Genomic DNA, 22,149 nt, shown 5'->3' on the forward strand with positions numbered 1-22,149 from the left:
TTAAAATGGATTACTTCCCCTCACTCTACTCTCACAGCGATGCAGGAAGAACTGGGCTGGCGATCCCTTGAACATCGCAGATTGGACTGTAGACTGATAATGTTTTATAAATATACCATAACTTAGTTGCAATTAATCTCCCACCATATGTTCAAACCCCACATAGATTAACCAGACATATGCACCCCTTATCCCTACGCTAAATACAGGTATCCTCCGACTACCATAAATACTCTTTCTTCCCTCATAGCATTATACTATGGAATAAACTTCCTAGTAACATTGTCACCCTGCCCAACTTGAGTCAGTTCAAACAGGCAGTGGTGGGTTTTACAGTACTAGTCTTACTCCCAGTGTTTTTAAACTATTTTATCACTTATCATCTTGTTTCACTATTAACATTTTAACCATGACTAGAATACATTTTCAGTCTCACCTTCCAAGCATGCTAATGTTTGGACTTTTCTTTTCACCTTTTACTAACAATCCGACGTGCACTAAATCCCTGCCTATAACACCCGTAAGAGGGTTGGCAGTATCTAGAGATAGATAGATAGATTTTTGACCCAATTGCCTCAAAATGATTAGATGTCATCTACTGATAAGGTGCAATGATCTTTTAGGTGATATAAACCATGGCTTATTCCTTCTTAATCATTCATCATACAAGCAAGGGGCAGGACGTGAAGTGGTTGCACACTTGGTTCAAGCGAGCGAATTGGTTGCAAACTTGACAAAATGGCGAACACGGCGTGATTTTTTGAAACGGGTGAACGAATTTTTGCCAGGCAAGTGGGTTTCTTTGTTATTTTGAAGTTCATTAGTATGTCTATTCCATAATGCAATATATATGCCACACTCGGTTAAAGGTTTCAGCATCCTAGATTCTGTTTTGACGAAGTTATTGAAGATATAAACTGATCATGTAGATATTTTGAAATTTGACATGTGACTGTTCTGGTCGGTTTTTCTCCTAATTTATTCGAATTTGTAAGTTTTGAACTGCATTTAACAATAACAAAATATGTTTCTGTCAATGCTGTACAAATGGTTTAGTTCGCAAGTCCGAAGATAACGTTCAATACACAAAAATATCTTGTTCAAGCACATTTTGGTTGCAGACTTATACTTCAAGCATTTTTGGTTGCAAACTTTTGTGTCAATAATGTGGCATGCATATTTTTAGCGAGGAATAACTAATAATTTTTTTTAAAATAATTAGCAATATTAAGGCAATTATACCCGTTCATCTAATAAGAAATATATATACAAATTGTGCATGCGTGCAGATATATCCTAACACAGGGTGATATATAACAATAATGAAAGCTGTTTGTTGCTATTTTTTTCTTCTTTTCCTTTACAGTTAGTCATGCCAAGATATAAAAAAAGTCCTAAGACTTTGTAAAAAGAAAAGAAGTATATCGAGGAGAAAAAATGATGAAGATAAACACAACTGAACTTCAATTTAGCATATTGTGTTTTATATCTATTTGAAAGACCCTGTGTTAGGATATATCTGCACGCATGCACAATTTGTATATATATTTCTTATTAGATGAACGGGTTTAATTGCCTTAATATTGCTAATTATTTAAAAAAAAATGATTAGTTATTCCTCGCTAAAAATATGCATGCCACATTATTGACACAAAAGTTTGCAACCAAAAATGCTTGAAGTATAAGTCTGCAACCAAAATGTGCTTGAACAAGATATTTTTGTGTATTGAACGTTATCTTCGGACTTGCGAACTAAACCATTTGTACAGCATTGACAGAAACATATTTTGTTATTGTTAAATGCAGTTCAAAACTTACAAATTCGAATAAATTAGGAGAAAAACCAACCCGAACAGTCACATGTCAAATTTTAAAATATCTACATGATCAGTTTATATCTTCAATAACTTCATCAAAACAGAATCTAGGATGCTGAAACCTTTAACCGAGTGTGGCATATATATTGCATTATGGAATAGACATACTAATGAATTTCAAAATAACAAAGAAACCCACTTGCCTGGCAAAAATTCGTTCACCCGTTTCAAAAAATCACGCCGTGTTCGCCATTTTGTCAAGTTTGCAACCAATTCGCTCGCTTGAACCAAGTGTGCAACCACTTCACGTCCTGCCCCTTGACAAGGATTTTACATGAAGTGTAATGTTTACCTTGACCTCAAACATACTTATGGGCTATCTACTGTCCATGGGTATAATCATTTTCCCTACCAAATGAAATAAACCAGGACTAATTCCTTCTCAAGTTATCGTATAAACAAGGTTAACAGGCCATTGTACGTACAAACTGATCAGCCTGAAAGGGCTATAACTTAGTCAAAATTAATGTCTGATTTATGGACGTTAGAAGGTGATCCTAAGACATGTATTAAGTTTAAAGTGAACATGCACTGATAAATGTTGCATGTGAAACTTTAAACAGAATTTTTTCTAAGTTTAAAAAAATCATAGTGTAATCTGATTGGTTAATTATCTCGTGCGCACGACTTTATTATCTCGTTCCCATGACTTAGTAACTCGTGGCCACGACATAGTATCTCGTGGCGTGGCCACGACATAGTATCTCGTGGCCTCGACTTAATTGTCTCGTGGCCACGACTTAGTAACTCGTGGCCACGACATAGTATCTCGTGTCGTGACCACGACATAGTATCTCGTTCCCACGACTTAACTATCTCGTGCCCACGACTTAGTAACTCGTGGCCACGACATAGTTACTCGTTCCCATGACTTAACTATACCGTGGCCAAAAACACACCGTATGGGACATATGATTACATACGAATATACAATGTCCCAGTCGTATCGATTGTAATTTCTACGACTTTTACTTTCTTACGAACACCGGTGCCGCAGTCGGCATTTGCGCATTATCAGCACATTTTCTATAATATTTAGGTAAGTTGAATTTACAGTTAGTGCTCAAGTCCTTTAAATTAAACAAAAGGACATATGCTAAGAAAATAACCGGTTGTCAAGGCAATATTTTTTCTTTCCTAGATGTACAAACCATTTATTATTGAAGCTAAAAGGAAGAGTTTTCGGATAGGAAACATTCAAACCAGGCGCCAACTACACTCCGGTCCCAAGTCGATCTGGCTTTACGTTAACTTGCCTACACATTTTTTTTTGTAATTGTTTTTTTCATTAAGTGTTTTCCGAAAACAAAATTACAAGAGACTTAGATTATGATGAACAAACCCAAACAACACAAGATAAGCCTTCAATCAAGTTCAATGATTTAGGCTTTAGCCTGTGAACTGATACTGTGTAAATTTATTCTTTTAATATGAATCCAAGGAAGGGTAATGTAACAATTCGCCACAGTAACGATTCACCACAAATTAATAACTATTCACCACAGTTAAGTAACAATTTGACACTGTCCACAATGTTCAAATGCAAACTTTAGTCTTTATCACGCCTATTTTCAAACTGTTGATGAAATCCTTTTTTTCCATTTTGTATTTCATTCGTTAAGTAATTATATCATTTAATTTTGAAAATAATACTAAAAACAGCTTTTAATTAATAAAAACACATGAAAACAAACATATTGTTTTATTACTAAAAATCCAAAACACATTTTAAATCAGTTAATCTCCGTTAATCACATTAATAATAAATTATTATGAAATTAGGCAAAGCCTATGAATAGTGAAGTTGGTTAAAAAAGCGTTCATTTATCCTTTTAAAGGAGTCATTTGGTATTTAATGCACCAATGACCGCTTCCGTTTTCACTCTGAACACTACGATTACTATTTATTGGAAAGGTTGCGACTGTTTTGTTATTGGAATACCCCGCCTATTATCTTTGAGTTACTTTGAAAATGGCGGTGCCCAACTAGAACTTACACATAAAATTTCATTGATAGGTATAGAATTCTATGTATTCTTTAATTTTTTTTTATTTGATTTCCTTTTAAATATACAAATGAAGTCTATAGCCGGGCAAGCCAAAGCCTTTGACTTCTCCATGTTAACTGGAAATTTATACTAAAAACAGCTTTTATTGAATATAAACAACTGAAAACAAACATATTTTATTACTAAAATTACATAACACATTGTAAATTAGTTAACATTCATTAATTATATAGATAAACTGGAAAATTATACTAAAAACAGCTTTTATTGAATAGAAAAATCATGAAAACAAACATATTTTATTACCAAAATGACTTAATCTTTGAGACAAGCATATGACTACTGGCAGGATCAACCATACATACATAGATACATATATACAACATTTTTATACAGGACCATAATTATCGGGATATGCATGAGGTCTGGGAGGCTTCTGGTTGATTTACGTCTTAATTGTAGTGAATCTGTGAGTGTCACGTTCTTCACAAGTATTTGTAATTACAGCTTTTGATTTTGATGTAGAAAATTTGTGAGTATTGAAATCAGTGTAAATGAATATATTGGTGATAAAAAAGCCCTTCTTTTTCACTTGAGCTGACATGCTCAGTCCACATTTGGATGAATGACTGTGACCACCACTTTATGGTTGAAACATATCTGTTTTGCTTAACAGTTGCGCTACACTTTTAAGTCCTTTCTGCTTACACTACACTGCCATTCTACAATGCTAGACTTGAATTTTCTATTTTAATAACTTAGGAATAACCATCTGATGTAACCAATTTCCACTTCCCTCTTTCTGTACCATTCTATATTACTTGGTAAGTCACTTCTGAGGTTGATGGTACCTCCACAACTGTATCATATGTACCAGAATATCACTCTCTACTGAGTCAAGTTCAATATCTCTCTCTGGTCTTGGAACGTGAAATGTATCTGTGTTGTCGGCGCCAACATAATCACTCACTTCTAACATGGAGACAGTTGAGTTACAGAGTGTTTCTAGCACGTCCAGATGGCTTTTACTTAACGTCACATTTTCACAATCGTCGATTGCCATTGGTTCTACATCAATAGATGATAGACTCGTCCTCGAAACAACAAATCGCACAAATGAAACAAAAGTCAAGATTTCCTTATATGACTGCATCATAGTCTTGCTCGGAGATACCTGAATAATACAAAAAAGTATGTTTTAACCTTAAACAAAGCATGTTTTTTTATAAATAATATTTTTTTGTATTATGTAGTTTATGTATGTAGGTCAGAAACAAACAATTAACATATTAAAAAAGCATAATTATTAAATCATTTTCACAATTACTTTTTACCAAAGTAAGTATAATACTTAATTTCTAAAACAAATCATACCTGTGTTTCCACATTTAATATGATGCAATCTTTGACACTTGTCACATGTTACAGCACATGAATTCCTGTTGATACATCTTAACAGAATGGTACAAGGAGGAGCTGGTATGCTTATGATTTTGTTTTGTTTTTTATGCCGCCGCAGCATCTGCGATGCGGTGGCATATAGCGATTCACCTGTGTGTGTGTGTGTGTGTGTGTTATATAGATTATATAGTGAACTTAAAAAATCTTCTTGTGAAAAACCACTAGTCCAATTTCAACCAAACTTGGCAGGATTGTTCCTTGGGTGAAGGCTTTCCAAAGTTGTTCAAAGAATTTCATTCCATGCAGAATTCTGGTTGCCATGGCAACCAAAAGGAATTATAAGAATAAATTTGAAAAATCTTCTTGTAAAGACCCAAAAGGCCTAGAGCTTAGATATTTTGCATAAGGCATTGTCTGGTAGACCTCTACCAAGATTGTTCAAATTATATCCCTGGGGTCCAAATCGGCCCCGCCCTGGGGGTCATTGATTTTCACTATATGTACATATAGTAAAAACTTAAAATACCTTCTTGTCTGAAGGTACCAGGCTTAGAGGTTTGATATTTGGTATGTGTTATTATCTATAGGTACTCTACCAAAGTTGTTCAATTTTTGCCTCTAGTGTCAAAATTAGCCCTGTCCCGGGGGTCATAGGTTTTCATCATATGTATATAGTAAAAACTTAAAAAATCATCTTCTCTAAATTGACAAAGGCTAGAGGTTAGATATTTTGCGTGAAACATTGTGTAGTGAACCTCTAGCAAGATTGAACAAATTATAGCCCTGGGGTCAAAATTGTCCCCATCCCCGGGGGTCATTGATTTTCACTATGTACATATAGTAAAAAATTAAAAAATCTTATTGTCTGAAGGTACAAGGCTTAGAGCTTTGATATTTGGTATATGATATCATCTATAGGTACTCTACCAAAGTTGTTCAAATTTTGCCTCTAGTGTCTAAACTAGCCCTGCCCCGGGGTCATAGGTTTTCCTTACATGTATATAGCAAAAACTTTAAAAAATCACCTTCTCGGATTGACAAAGGCTAGAGGTGAGACATTTTGCAGTAAACATTGTGTAGTGAACCTTTAGCAAGATTATTCAAATTAAAGCCCTTGGGTCAAAACAAAAAAAATGTGTTCCTACATTACTATTTTAGTGTTGTTTTTATGCAGTGGCATAGCATTTTTTACAAATGCAATCTTGTTTCTGTTTGTATACCAGGGACTACCTTGGACTGAAAATTTAGGGAGAAGTCACTTCTCCCTTCAGGAAAAATAGGGAGAAGTTTTGAAATTTACGGAGAAGTGATACTTCCGTGTAACATCTCATCAAATCAAGCTAAAAATATGTATGGCATATAAAATGAAGAAAATGTGTTCTTAAACATCTCTATGATACATATATATTAAATATTAAATTAAATTATTAAATACAATTTCAATGAATCCTCAACAAAATACATCATACCCATATTATTATAATCAAGCACAGCATCACTTATAGATTTTATATAACAATGATGAAACAATCATTAGATCTCAACAACACATATCATGAGCACATAGTAGTCAAGTACAGCATACTTAATATAGTTCTTACATTAAATTAACAAACACTTCAGTCACTGAATTTCATCAACAACAGTCAATTTGCTCAACATTTTTCTTACTTTTTTTCAGGCTATGACATCCTTTTCAATATTGAAATTTTTTAGGGATGGCCCATCCTCAGATATTCTCAGTTACATTATTGAGGTTGGTTCTCAATCTGGAGTCTGGGTTGAAAACCCTCACTCACAAGCAACACTGATTACTGGGATTACACAACATATTCTGAGACATTCACACACAGTAGGTACATGCGGTCTTTGGTGACATACTTCTTGTATATTTGCATCTCTGTAACTACCCACAACTAGTCTTTTGTAAGTCTGATATTCTGATGATAATTTTACAGAGTCTAACAAAGACTTAATAGAACAGGTTACAGATTATAAAAGTGTAAATGATGTGTTTTATCAAATTATGCATGTCAAGTGAATTTAAAAGCTCATGAACTCCATAAACTCCTGAGTAAAGGCTAGCTCTTTTGTTTTAATAGGTTTAATCACATGAATCAAAAGTTAATCACTTTTCTTTCTTTTCAATGTCTTTTTGCTCTTTTGTTTGTTTTTCCCTTAAAACACAAAATTTCATGATGTTGAATTCTTTGTGTTGCTCTCTGTTTTCTTGAGCCCTTTTCGCCTGTTTTTTTCGTTCCTGCATGCTACGACAGTGCACTGGATGAAACTTTTTTACCTTAATAGTATCTGTGTTCAAATCTACAGTGATCTCAGCCTCTTCAGCAATTCTATGTTTCTGTGTAACCACAACAAGTGTAAAGATGCGATCATTTCCATTTTCGCTTTCATGTGTATTCTTCAATTCAGTAATGATCCCTGTTCCATGTTCTTTTTTTCTACTGTTGATATAATATTCTATCACATCACCTTCTTCGATTTCAGTTCTAAGGTTGACAACAATAGTTTCAACTTCCAGTGAACTCTTTTTAACATAGTCCTCCTCTGTTTGATCTAATGTCTCGTTGCTGTGTACTGGTTTATAATATTCCCAATGTTTCTGTTTAATTGATGCCCAATAACATACATGGTCAGACCTATTACAACGCCAATGCCATTTTCTCTCACCCAACCTGCTTTCAATCCTTGAGATTCTTTTGTTTGTTTTATATGTTGAAAGTTTTGTCAGTCTTAGTCGCCTAATTGATTTTTTACACAAACAGATTTTGTCTCTGGTCAGTTTGATGTTGAAAAATCCTTTATAGTGAACTATGGATATTTCACTTGTTTCTGAGTGAATTTTTGTGATAAGGGCAAAGTGTTGAAATCCAAAATGTCTAAATGTTATGACGTGACCTCTTTTAATTTCTGACAATTGTTTGACTCTAGTAGACCAACGCAGAAACGGGGATTTTAGTTCTCCATATAACCGACGGAAAAAAATGCTAAGCAAGGTGAATATCACATGTAGTATTATTGTCACTGGCCATGCCGGGAACCGTGGCGCACAGGCATCTGTGATAAAATAAAATAAAATTCCAGATAATATGAACCAAAATAGTTTTATTGCTAAGATGCTCTGTTTTTCTTCATAACAATGTTGACATACCCTTCTGTAGTTCCAGTATTTATTGTAAAGGTGGCGGTATCTGCCAAATAGAAGTACTAAATAAAATGCTCCAATGACAAAAATTGAAAAACCAGGTCCATACATATTTTTGTCAGATACAAAAGAAGCAAAAAATCTTAATATTTCTAGGAGAAGCTGTGAAAGGATCCCTGCCACTCCTGAACTTATCTTAAAAGGAAACAAATAAACCCTCCATTTCTGATCAATTTGGAAAGACTCCTTATTTCCCAGAACGCACCAAGTTGCAAAATGTTCACAATTGCTTACAAAAAGATTATAATTCCCAAAGGTATATCTGTGTTCTTCTTGTTCGTAATAGGTCTCCTGTTCTACTTCTCTTTTTGTTTCTTTTTTGGCTCTTTGTACTATTTTCTCAGCAGAATATTTTGGATATGTATACTGGACAATGTATATTTCATCATATTTCAGATCTCTTTTCTCCTCTGTTATTTTTATTGACCCCTTCTTCAATCCGGTTACATCAGTATAGTGTATTAGGACAAGCGTAACTTTGTAATCGTTACGGTGTTTTATTTCACCAATTATAGCATGATGAAAGTATTGAGCTTTCAGACTGTGTCTATTTTCCTTGTAGGTACATTTTTTCCTCCCAGGTTCACAGATATGTTGGCCAATTTGTAACTCGGAAACATTTAGTACCCTCCTTATCTTAGAGCAATTCCCACAGCCAGTTTTTTCTTTGGTTTTTGAATTTCCCATGATGAACTTCTATGGTTTAGATTGACCAGTAAAATTAATGCTGAAAATGTTTAAAAAATATGATTGAAATGTTTAAATATTTAGTTTAGAGTGATTTTTATAGTGTCATATTTTCTGACATAAAACTTTTAAATTTTCTGACATGAATTTTCTAAAAACTGCAAGGATCCCATTCAGAGTAGTCTAATATCCAAATTTACAAGATTAAACTTGTCAAATACAAATATATGTACATTGTATATATTGTTATCTGATGTAAAAGTATTTAAATATTTAAACAGTTGTATTCAACTTAATTAAGAAAAATAATTGATTCATATAATAATGTTTCTTTAAGAAAAAAATGGAATATAAATGTTAAGAAAAAAAGCACCTACCTTGACAACAAAACTTGATTGATTTGAAATCGAAAGAAAATTTCTTATCTCAATAAATTTACGATTTTACTGGGACGATCAAATGTTATTTAATTACATGTTGCAAATCTTTTATGTTTACCATCTCCTTAAAACATTTGGGTAAAATAGATCTGTTACTGTGAAGCATATTTACACTGAATATTTCTTCCGGGGGAATTCTTTAACATATTAGACTGATCCTAATATTAAAAGTTAAAGATTTATGAAGGTATATAGATAATGTAGTGTGAACAGAACATAATTATTTACCATAGGTAACTGACAATGTTAAAGGTTGACCCCAGGTAAAATTGGAAAGTGGTATAAATTATAACCTTGACATAATTGTAGCAGACTACTCTTTAAAAACTACTGGTGCAGTTCATGAATGATCGGTACCAAGTTTTGTTGTGCCTATCATTTACATTTTCTGGGTCAATGATTTTTAGCTCGACTATACGAAGTATATGGAGAGCTGTCCTACTCGCCCCGGCGTCGGCGTCCGCGTCCAGATTTCAGATTAAAGTTTTGGTGCAGTAAAATATTTTTCACTATAACTTTGTCATTTCTTAAGGTATCAACTTCAAACTTCAAATATATGTTCCTTACCATCAACCACATCTTATGTGACAAGGTTCATAACTCTAACACCAATATTTTCAGATTTATCTCCCCTTGAACTTAGAATTTTCCTCAAAAAATACTATTTTTTACTGTTACTTCTTTATTTGTTAAGGGATCAACCTCATACTTCAAATATATGTACCTTATCATCATCCTCATCTTATGTGACAAGGTTCATAACTCTAGCACCAATATTTTCAGATTTATCTCCCCTTGAACTTAGAATTTTCCTCAAAAAATACTATTTTTTACTGTTACTTCTTTATTTGCTCATACTTCAAATATATGTACCTTATCATCATCCCCATCTTATGTGACAAGGTTCATAACTCTAGCACCAATATTTTCAGATTTATCTCCCCTTGAACTTAGAATTTTTGCTTAAAAAATATTATTTTTTACTATAACTTTTTTAGATTTAAAGGTATCTGCCTCAAACTTCAAATACTTATTCCTTATCATCAATTACATTTTATGTGACAATGTTCATAACTCTTGAAGCAATATTTACAGATTTATCTCTCTTTGAACTTAGGATTTTCTTTAAGAAATATTATAACTTCTTTACTTTTTAAGGTATCTACTTCAAACTTGAAATATATATTTCTTATCATTACACACATGTTGTGTGACAAGGTTCATAACTCTAGTGTGACAATTTCTAGAATTATTCCCCTTGATCTTGGAATTTATGTTAACAAATGTTTTTTTACTATAACTTAATACATAATTATACATAATTGATTTTCTTTCATAGTTTTGTCCTCCTTCACTTACTGCGTCCAGTATTTTATTAGTCGAGCTTTGCTGGCTCCTGTGACAGCTCTTGTTGAGTTATGGCCCTTTAATGATTTTTTTTTATATCTTTTTAAGGTTTTGTCCTGACGACTTCTCTCAAGCAATTTCAATGAAACTTTACAGGATTGATCGGTATCTCAAGTTCTTGCACATATTTAACGGGTTTTCCAGTTGAATGATTTTTAGCTCGACTTTTCTATGAAAAGGGGAGCTATCCTACTCGCCCCGGCGTCGGCGTCGGCGTCGGCGTTGGCGTCACACCTTGGTTAAGTTTTTCGTACCACCCCACTTTATTTCAGAAGTATTACAAGTATGGCTTTGAAACTTACCATACTTGTTCACCATCATAACCTCCATCTACAGACAAGAGTACATAACTCTGTCAAGGTTTTTGACAGAATTATGGCCCTTTTTTGACTTAGAAAGTGTATTGAGCTTGGTTAAGTTTTTTGTACCACCTCACTTTATTTCAAAACCATTTGAGGTATTGCTTTGAAACTGACCATACTTGTTTACCATCACGACCTTCATCAACAGACAAGAGGACATAACTCTGTCAAGGTTTTTGACAGAATTATGCCCCTTTTTGACTTAGAAAATACATTGAATATGGGTAAAATCCACTTATTGCCTTAACCCTTTGAGATATTGCTTTGAAACTTTTAATGCTATTTCACATCATTACCCCCATCTGTACGCAAGAGAAGGTAACTCTGTCAAGGATTTGTTTTAAAAATTAAGGCCTTTTATCGACTTAGAATCTTGGTTAAGTTTTTACCAAGGTGTTCTGAGTGACGTAAAAATACCTTATTCTCTCAAAGTGGGTTTAATACTATTAAATTTATTTAAGGCTCAACTCAGTTTTTTTTTCTTTCTTACCAGCCCTCTTTTGACTTAAACATTTCAAACTTTGCTGCAGTGTTCAAGGGTATCACACAATTCAGTAAAATAATTCTTCACTAAATATCTTAATGCTCATGGCCATTGTTCACTTTAAAAATACAGAGATTCTTGTATTGCCTTTTACTGCAAAAACTTTTTTTATTGGCAAGCAATAAAAAAGTCGAGCGCGCTGTCTTACGGACAGCTCTTGTTAGTCCCCTACCGGTTTACCGGAGGGGACTTTAGGTTTACCCTCCGTCCGTCTGTCCTGTCCGTCAGTCCGTCCGTCTGTCCGTCCGTCAGTCCGTCCGTCCACAAAACTGGATCCCGCGATAACGCAAAAAGTACTGAAAATATTTTAATGAAACTTGATATATGGATAGATGGCAGTATGGAGATTATGCACGTCTTTTTCTTTTCTTCCTATGTTGAAAATTCTGGTTGCTATGGCAACAAATAGACTGAATTTCAAGATTTCTGATTCTTAAGTTTTTAAGTTTTTTCACTATAAGTATTTTATTTCTTAAGGTATTTTCTTCAAACTTTAAATATAAGTTGCTTGTAATCAACCACATCATATGTGACAAGGTTTACAACTCTAGCACAAATTTATCAGAATTACCTCCCTTGAACTTAAAATTTTCATGAAAAAACATTGTTATTTTAATAACCTCTTTTTCTGAATGTATCTACTTCAAACTTCATATAAATGTTTCTTATTATCACTCAACATTTGTGAGTGTTCAATACTCTAGCAAGACTATTTCCAGAATTATGCCCCTTTTGAACTTTTTTTTTTGAGAAATTGGTAATTTTTACTCCAACTTCTTCAATCATGATAGGATTTTTAATATGTTATATTTTGATAACAGGGATGTTTAAAAAATAACTTTAGAGTGTCCTTCAGTCCGTCTGTCTGTACATAAAAACTGTTTCCTGTGATCACTTTTAAAGAACTTTTTCAACAAATTTACTTAAAATAGGAACATAAGTGAATGGCCAATGGCCCTTCAGAATGTTGCTTGGGCTCTTACCGGTAGGGGACTTATGGATTGCTTGCAATACTATGATAATTGCTTGTTTATAGTGTTATGGCCCTTGAATTAAAAAGTGTTTTGGCCTGTTTATATATTTTGTGTCTCCTGCTACACAGTAGCTACAACATACAATTGGTTGTCATCAGGCAACACATGTTATCTATCATAAAATTAATGCTCTTGTATTATTCACTACTGATGTTGATTGGTTAATATAAAATTTATTTGAAGTTTGCTTTTAGCAAAGGTTTTAAACTAAATAGACTATATAAAAACATTTTTATTTAAAAATGTATGAATTTATGAAACTTTGGGACTGACCACTTTATTGTACCAATCTACATTGGTGCCGTCAGTGCTTTACCTTTATCAACAATTTATTTGTTTTCCATCTGGATTGCACAACTTTTTCTGAACTTTTTCTGATGTATTTATAATACATTATTCGATTTCAGTCTTACATGTATCTTTCTCAATTCTATATAATACATATAGAGGATATTTGTTTAGTTCAGTGTTAGATCGGAATATATTTCACCGAGTGAGCACCAAAAGGTATATATCACGAGTGGCGCAGCCACGAGTGAAATATGAACTTTTGGTGTTCACAAGGTGAAATATATAGAGGATATTTGTTAAGTTCAGTGTAAGATGCAAAGAAACGTTTTAAAAAGACATTAAATCTAATACTGAATGAAAAGCACGCCAAATAATAATACAACGTGACGTCATTTACGACGTCACGTCATTAAGTTGGTACCCAGTACTGTGAACGCTGGTATTTCACTGAAACAACGTAAGGGGCTTAAATTCAAAACAGTGAAATTATCAAAGTGGTAATTTCACTGTTTCAAACAGTGAAATTACCAGTTTTATATCACTGATTTATTTCTATAAACCACTGAATAGCAAGAATAAATACTAAATAATGTTTTTAATAGCTACCAAAAAGTACATGTAGTAAATAATCTACATTAAAGAAAATCTGTTACATAGAGAATAACATGCTACTGTCTTTTGATATCAATTTTATCAGGCGAGGCTGATATGGGCTAGAAAGGGCGAGGCTTGCCGAGCCCTTTCTGCCCATATCAGCTGAGCCTGATAAAATTGATATCAAAAGACAGTAGCATGTTTTTCTATTTATCATGTATTACATAATAACTGTAAAAATTACAAAAAAATCTTTTTTTAAATAGCGAATAGGGTGATTTTTGTTCAAAGAAATAATTCTTGAAAACAAATTCCTCCACCCCTGAAACTTAGAATTTGTAAATGGCCGCCATTTTTTCTTTCGACTCGGATAAAAGATGCAACAGAATGTAGGCCTAATACGATAAAATTCTTACCTTTAATTTAAACATCCATCCAAAAATCCACTTAGAATCACATAAAGTTTGATGATAAACTAAACTTTACTGCAATATTTGTCTTGAATTGTCAAATTCAAAAGTTCATCAAAGAAAAGTCAAATCGGCAATCAAACACAAGCTACACAAACATGTGTCTTATTTTTTAAACAAAACAATTTGTTCATTTATTAAATAATAATCCGGCAAAATAAAGTAAACAGTTACAAGTTCTCAAATAAAATCGTCCAGCCTGTTTGTTATGATTACATGTATAATATGACGTGAACATCGATGATGTCATTTGCAATATAAATTATGACGTCACTTCATTTAGTTGGTGCTAAAACTATTCGCTATCTAATTTATTCGTAATAGAAATCGAAATAATTAAAAAATAAATATCGCGTCTTGATTCAAGACTTGTAAGGGTATGAGATTACATTGTGGAATTCACATGCTGATGAAAATAAGAATATAAGCAATTGAAAAAAGTCCGTTAAAATGGGCGGGGCTTATTTTTGTTATTAGGTTACTGACCTGATATCAAAAATAATTATCAGGCAAGTGTTATCGGGCAGTTACCATAGCAGTTGCATGATAAAACATAACAGCAAACAGAATTTCTAATTTTATAACATACCTTAATAACCATTATAATATATTGTGGGCTGATTAATAGTTGAAATTATTTCTTTGACAGCAACTTTTTGAGACGACAAAATGGTAGTAAGGACTTACCAGGATGAACTGAAGTATCTGGAGAAGGTTGGAAACTGTGCATGGAGAATAAAGAAAGGCTTTGTAGACAACATGAATGTAAGTCAATAAGTTTAGTTACATATATCTTGTTTTAGCTTGTATTATTAAAGAGTGATTAAGTTTGCATTACACAAATGCTGCAGGCTCGGGTTAAATGACATATACCGTAATAATTCTATTTAGCGCCCGGGCTTTTATTAGAATCATAGACTTTTCGAAAGTTGGGGATGGGCGTTAATTGGAGACGCATCTTCATAAGACAATCTAATTTTCTAAGCAAGGCTTTATAAATCCACTCACCCCTCATAACTATAAAAAGAACTCCGAAGATAGAGCGGATGTTGATTTATAATTGCAGACAACGCTAAAGTCGATTTCGGTATCGTAACATTACGGCTTAAGTCTGTTCTTTTCCGCACTTTAATACCGTGCATGTAGAGTCCGGTATCCGAGCACGGGATGAAAAATGAGCCTCACGCATTTTGACTGCAAAAATATTATGATTTTTCCCAACGAAATATTTATGTAAGGTTACCAATTTACTCTGTAATCTGGGATGTTCTATACAATTCAAAAAGTCAATGGAATATTTTGAGTCCGATCATTATGCATTTTTTACCCGCCAATATAATTGTTAAAAAAAAGTAAGAATAGTTCTGACCGATTTTACTGACACAAGCATATATGTTCCTAAAGGGATTGATGTGGGATTTTGATATAAAAAGACAATCATCTATTGTTCAAAAAAATTTTAATCAGAACTAATATCCCATGTTGGGCCCCAATACATTGAACCACGCACGTTGACCTTGCTGACGTAATGAAATAGGCGCGTGAGTTTTGGCATCTCAGAATGGTTATTTTTTATACATGTATACATATCTTATACACAAAACATATTGAATTATGGCAACACCTATGCTTGTGTCTATTAAATCTGTTATTAAGGGATATCACGTTTACAAATATACATGCCCAGGCAGAACTTTACTTCAGTGTAATTTGGAACCAGAAAATGAACATAGTGATAGCGCAATTATCGTAAAAAATAATGGATCTCTTGTTGGACATATACCGGAGGGATTATGTCAGCCTTTTACAAAATTATTCAAAGATGGACTTATTGTAGAAATCAGTGCCGAAATACTTGGAGAACCGCGTTCGTCATCAAAAGGAACTTTTGTAAAAGGTGGTGGCATTGAAATACCGTGTACATATAAACTTTACGGAAAAAAAGACAAGAAAAGGGAAGTTTGTTCCTACGTGAAAACGAAAATGAGGAAACTTGAATTGTAAAGGTAAGCTCAATTGTACTCAAATCGGGGGATGGGCGTTTAAAAGGGGCAGTTAATTTTTCAACTTTGGGCTGAAAAATGGCCGTTTTTTGTCCAAAATATGGGGGGTGGGCGTCTATTGGAGGATGGGCGCTAAATAGAATTATTACGGTATATATAACACAAAATTAATGGTACAAAGTAAGGTTAATTTACATATGTGTTCAACAGATAGTGCAAGTTATTGTTGTATTACATATGCGTTAGACAAATGACACAAGTTGAAGTTGTATTAGGTTTGTATTACACAATTTGTGCAAGTGAAGGTTGTACTATTACATATGCGTTACACAAATGACACAAGTTGAAGTTGTATTAGGTTTGAAGTAAAGGTTGTTTAACATGCGCATTACACAAATGACACAAGTTAAGGTTGTTTTTGGTTTTTTATTACAAAGATTGTGGTAGTTAAGTTGTATTAGGTATGCATTATGCAAATGGTACAACATTAGGTTGTAATAAAATAATTATGTAGTACACAAATGGTAAAGTTAAGAGATTAATTAAATATGCATTAGACAAATGGTGCAAGTTAAGAAATCCTTAATCACTACACAAATAAAGGTTTAAGGTATGGCAGGAGTAAATAAACTTACTTTTCACACAGAAGTGGGATTGAATGCTTGTTCTTGTTATGTAGATCTTAGGTTATGAGAATGATATTTGTTTTGCAGGTTGAAGGTCTGTTCTTTGTGAATGAGGTTTTGGAGAAACTGATGTTTGATGAACTGAAGCAGTCATGTAGGAGTGGTGGATATGGTGGTTTTCTACCTGGAATGAAACAGATAGGAAATGTTGCTGCCTTACCTGGCATTGTTGGGGTAATTTACCTGTCTGTGTCAACAGTTGTATTTATTGTTGTTTTGTATGTGTTAAGTCAAAGTTTGACAGTGTATCTGAATTAATTTACCAGTAATTGTCAAAGCTCAACAAGATACTGACAACTTCTTCAAATAGATCTGTGGAAGTGATGTTATGGCAAGAAAATGCCATTAGGCCATCCTTAAAAAAATGTTGTTTTTTTATTGAACTGTACTCCCAAATAAACATAGAATTTCAAAATGCTGGACAATATATGCTTTGATAATCTGGTAACAATTAATAAATTGATAACTGAATTCTAATTTAATAAGACCTACATTTTATTTCTTCTATTAACTTTTAAAAGAACGAAAACAAAGCACAAGGCATTATTTTCTGATTCATAAAAAATATATAATTTTTTTTATCCAGACCATGAAAAAAAATTTTGAGTAGGGGCAAATTTTGTGAGTCGGTCGTGTTACTGCAAACGAACATTTTTTTAAGGATGGCCTTAGAAACACAGAGGTAATATGATTTTGCTGAGACATTTGAACTCACTATTTTGAATTTTTTTCTGTACATAAGTAACATTCTTATTTATTAACCATAGTGAAAATACATTTTATTGAATATGATTTATAACCTATTGTTGTCAAAATTGGTCACAATGTTTATTTGTTGATCATACATGACTATCTTATGAATTGTTATATAGAAGGATATGTTTATATTTTCAGAGATCTATAGGTCTGCCAGATGTACATAGTGGATATGGTTTTGCTATTGGTAACATCTACTTTTGCAATAGTCTTCAGTGTAATATTGTTTGGGTCTTTTACTGACTGACAATTTATATATAAATTGATAAACTTGAAAGGGGTTGTTTGTGGCCAAATGGTTCAGGTCTTTAATTACAAACCACTTTCACCTAAATGCTGTGGGATCAAATCCCCACAGGGACTTTGGATTCTTTCATGTGAGGAAGCTATCCAGCTACCTTACAGAACATTAGTTTTTCTACTCAGGTGTGCCTGAAATAATGTACAGAAGGGCGTCGAGGTCCTCCTCTACCAGTATAGCTGGAAAGTTGCCATATGACCTATACTGTGTTGGTGTGACGTAAAACTAAAAGAAACAAATCAATAAACAAACATAAGAAAATTAAAAAAAAAAAAAACAATGTAGAAGCATAATTAAATATTTAAAAATGCTCTACTATAGAAAGGGAAAAAGTCCAAATTAGAAAATTTTGTTAAAATAATATGCTCATTTTACAAAAGGTCACTTTTAATGTGACACTATTCTAATGAAATGTCTATTTTATTTTAATTATAATATAATGTATAATCTGTTGTCTCCCCTGGTGGTGTGGGCTTTGATATAAACTGCGGTGTACGTTTGTTAAGGACAAACCTCACAGAGAAAGATGTACAACCTGTGAAGGAACAGCTAGCACAGTGCCTGTTTGATCATATACCTGTAGGTGTAGGCTCCAAAGGAATTATACCCATGAATGCAAAGTAAGTGTGCAACTATTATAGTATATCTTTAAAAAAAAACAAAGTTACTAAAAATAGAAATCTTGAATGTGTGTTATGTATATATAAATGAATAGTTTGTATGTATATTGCTAAAGATTGATTGCATATATGTTTGGTAATTTAACTCTTACCATTCTTGTAATTGAAATAACCCAAAAAAGATGTAGCATAAGCATTCTATTGTTTGGTTGTGTAGTTTTTCCCCATTATTTAACCCCTTTCATCTTTTAAATGAACATAAAAGGATATAAAGATTTATCTTATTTAAGTTATTTACAGTAAAATTATGTTACTTTCATAACCTTATTGTCAATTCTCAAAATAATTTTAATATAGAATGTCTCTTTTATTTAATGTACAAGTCATGAATAATGTATATAACAAAATATTATGCTGATATTTAAAGCAGGATCTTAACGGTTTATTATTGGTTTAGGGCATGAACCTGTAGCTCTTTAGAAAATACACGAACATTTTTCCTTCATACAGTATTTTGCAAGTGTTATTTTTACCAAAAATTCAAACAATTATTTTGTAAACAACAGATATACAGGCAAAAATATAAAGCTTTATTCAAATTAATTTGATTCCTGTCATGACAAAACCAACATAATGGGTTTGCGACCAGCATGGATCCAGACCAGCCTGCGCATCTGTGCAGTCTGATCAGGATCCATGCTGTTCGTTTACAAACCCTATTACAAGTAGAGAAACTGATAACAAAACAGCATGGATCCTGATCAGACTGCGCGGATATGCAGGCTGGTCTGGATCCATGCTGGTCGCAAACCCATTATGTTGGTTTTGTCGTGACACGGCTCATTTGATTCCTGTCCATTTTAACAGAGAATGACCTGTGAATGTGCAGAACAAATACCGTTTCAGTTGATATGGGTACAATTTGTGTATTGTGGCATTTTGAACTTGGTAATTTTTGTATGCTTAGAAGAAACAGCTCTTAATTATCAACTATTAAATTATCTTCACATATGAACTCTGAATACATTTGTAATTGCAAAAAAAAACCTTGATCCACCTGTTAAAGATGACTCTATCTTTATGTATTTCAGAGATCTTGAAGAAGCTTTAGAGATGGGAATGGACTGGTCATTGAGAGAAGGTAGATGTTATATACAGTCAACTATCGTTATCTCGACATCACTTTTTAGCTCACCTGTCACAAAGTGACAGGGTGAGCTTTTGTGATCGCTTTCGTCCGGCGTCCTTCCGTCCAACCGTCTGAGCAAACATTTGATTATTATGAGCTTCATTCCGTAGTTAAATAAAGAACAAAAACTCATAAAATTCAAATTAAGAGCTATTTTTTTGTTTTTATGAGCTTATTTTGCTTATGGACGTTGGTCCAGGTGGTGTTTATGAGCTGAGTTGCCTCATAAACATCAAAAATTGGTATGTCCGTCCGTCCGTAAACTTTTACTTTAAATGACATCTCCTCATAAACCACTAAGCCAATTTCATCCAAACTTCACAGGAATGTTCCTTTGGTGGTCACCTTTAAAAATTGTTCAAAGAATTTAATTCCATGCAGAACTCTGGTTGCCATGGCAACCGAAAGAAAAAACTTTAAATATCTTCTTTAAAAAAACCGTAAGAGTTAGAGCTTAGATATTTGGCATGAAACATCTTCTAGTGAATATCTACCAAGTTTGTTCAAATAAAATCCCTTGGGTCAAAATTGGCCCCGCCCCAGGGAGTCATTGATTTTCCCTATATGCATATAGTAAAAACTTAAAAAATCTTCTTTTATAGAACCCAAAGAGCTAGAGCTAAGATATTTGGCATGAAACATGTTCTAATGGGTGTCTACCAAGTTTGTTCAAATAAAAGCCCTGGGGTCAAAATTGACCCTGCCCCATGGTGTCATTGATTTTCCCTTTATGCATATAGTAAAAACTTAAAAAATCTTCTTTTAAAGAACTCAAAGAGCTAGAGCTAAGATATTTAGCATGAAACATGTTCTAATGGGTGTCTACCAAGTTTGTTCAAATAAAAGCCCTGGGGTCAAGATTGGCCCCGCCCCAGGGGTCATTGATTTTCCTTATATGTGTATCGCAAAAACTTAAAAAATCTTCTTTGAAAAAACCCAAATAGCGAGAGTTTAGATATTAAGCATGAAACATGTTCTAGTGAGTGTCTACAAAGTTTGTTTAAATTAAAGCCCTGGGGTCAAAATTGGCCCCGCCCCTGGGGGTCATTGATTTTCCTTATATGTGTATAGCAAAAACTTAAAAATCTTCTTTGAAAAAACCCAAATAGCTAGAGTTTAGATATTCAGCATGAAACATCTTCTAGTAAGTGTCTACAAAGTTTGTTCAAATAAAAGCCCTGGGGTCAAAACTGGCCCCGCCCCAGGGGTGTCATTGTCTTAACTATATGTGTATAGTAAAAACTTAAAATAACTTCTTTTAAAGAACCCAAAGAGCTAGAGCTAAGATATTTAGCATGAAACATCTTCTTATGGGTGTCTACCAAGTTTGTTCAAATAAAAGCCCTTGGGTGAAAATTGGCCCTGCTGGAAGGGGGGGGAGATCATTGTTTTTCATTATGTGTGTAGTAAAAACTTAACATCGTGAAACATCATCTAATGAGTGTCTTTCAAGTTTGTTCAAATAAAAGCCCTGGGGTTTAAACTGGCCCCGCTCCGGGGCCTTTGTACAGGTGAGCTACCTCAGGGCCATCATGGCCCTCTTGTCTCGATATTTCGTTATCTCGATGAAATTTTGAAAGTCCCGATTTTCTTCCTTCTTTATCTATATTCGAAATATTTGTTTATCTCGATATTTTTATTTCGAGATTTTCAGTATCTCAAAGTAAAATTTCAGCCCCCGACAGCAATTTTCACGCTATTATCCTTTCTTTATCTTGAATATTAATTTTTCGTCTCTCCCTTGCAGAGGTGTGAAAAATACAAACCAGACAATAATCACTTAATAGCATGTGTCATAATGATGACTATGTTTGTAACAAGTAGAGCTTTGTTTATAAAAGCTTACCCTTTTAACTTCTTGATTGACTTATGTCAAAAATGAGTGAATATTGCAGTATTGGCAGACACAAGAATCTGTAATAATATAATGAAAAACTAATTCCTGAAAAATGTACAGCTTACTCTTCAGAATCATTTATTTCAGCACATTAAGTGTTGAAGACTGAATACTTCTAAAGTGGGTCCCTTGTAGGCATGAGTGATGTTGCACTTTTCCATTATCCCTCACAAACAGACTCAATTAAACCAAATCCACAGTTTTCATTTACATATTTAGTTTCTTAGGGATCACCCCTTTTAATGATGGTTACTCATTCAAATATATATATTTTTTAACATTTGTTAAGACTTGATAGAGTGATGTCTCTTATTTTTGTTCTTCTCCTACATCTGAAAATTGCCTTATCATCTGCTGT

At 33.4% G+C, this 22,149-nt stretch overlaps 2 protein-coding genes across 2 annotated transcripts in view; one reads left to right on the top strand and one right to left on the bottom strand.

Moving 5' to 3' along the window:
- Positions 1–2,843: 2,843 nt before the first annotated feature.
- The window catches only part of LOC132741014 (RNA-splicing ligase RtcB homolog), a 29,750-nt gene continuing 10,444 nt past the window's right edge, over positions 2,844–22,149 (top strand). Inside the window, 6 exon segments of the mRNA XM_060729093.1 lie at positions 2,844–2,916; positions 14,989–15,104; positions 17,056–17,202; positions 17,923–17,995; positions 18,522–18,705; positions 19,797–19,846. Of these exon segments, the coding sequence (XP_060585076.1) occupies positions 15,009–15,104; positions 17,056–17,202; positions 17,923–17,995; positions 18,522–18,705; positions 19,797–19,846 (550 nt within the window). The 5' untranslated portion in view covers positions 2,844–2,916; positions 14,989–15,008.
- Positions 6,970–10,506, bottom strand: LOC132741063 (uncharacterized). Its single transcript, XM_060729151.1, has 2 exons — positions 9,575–10,506; positions 6,970–9,237 (listed from the first exon to the last, which is right to left on the bottom strand). Exon 2 carries the CDS (start codon positions 9,195–9,197, stop codon positions 7,416–7,418), a length of 1,782 nt encoding a protein of 593 aa, XP_060585134.1. The 5' UTR covers positions 9,198–9,237; positions 9,575–10,506; the 3' UTR covers positions 6,970–7,415.

This window comes from Ruditapes philippinarum, unplaced genomic scaffold, assembly GCF_026571515.1.
Source record: "Ruditapes philippinarum isolate M1 unplaced genomic scaffold, ASM2657151v2 ctg3252_1_1_1_1, whole genome shotgun sequence".
Classification (NCBI taxonomy): Eukaryota; Metazoa; Mollusca; class Bivalvia; order Venerida; family Veneridae; genus Ruditapes; species Ruditapes philippinarum.

What these genes read in the sequence shown, in the direction of transcription:
- LOC132741063 (XM_060729151.1), bottom strand. Translation starts at nt 9,197, where the DNA reads ATGGGAAATTCAAAAACCAAAGAAAAAACTGGCTGTGGGAATTGCTCT.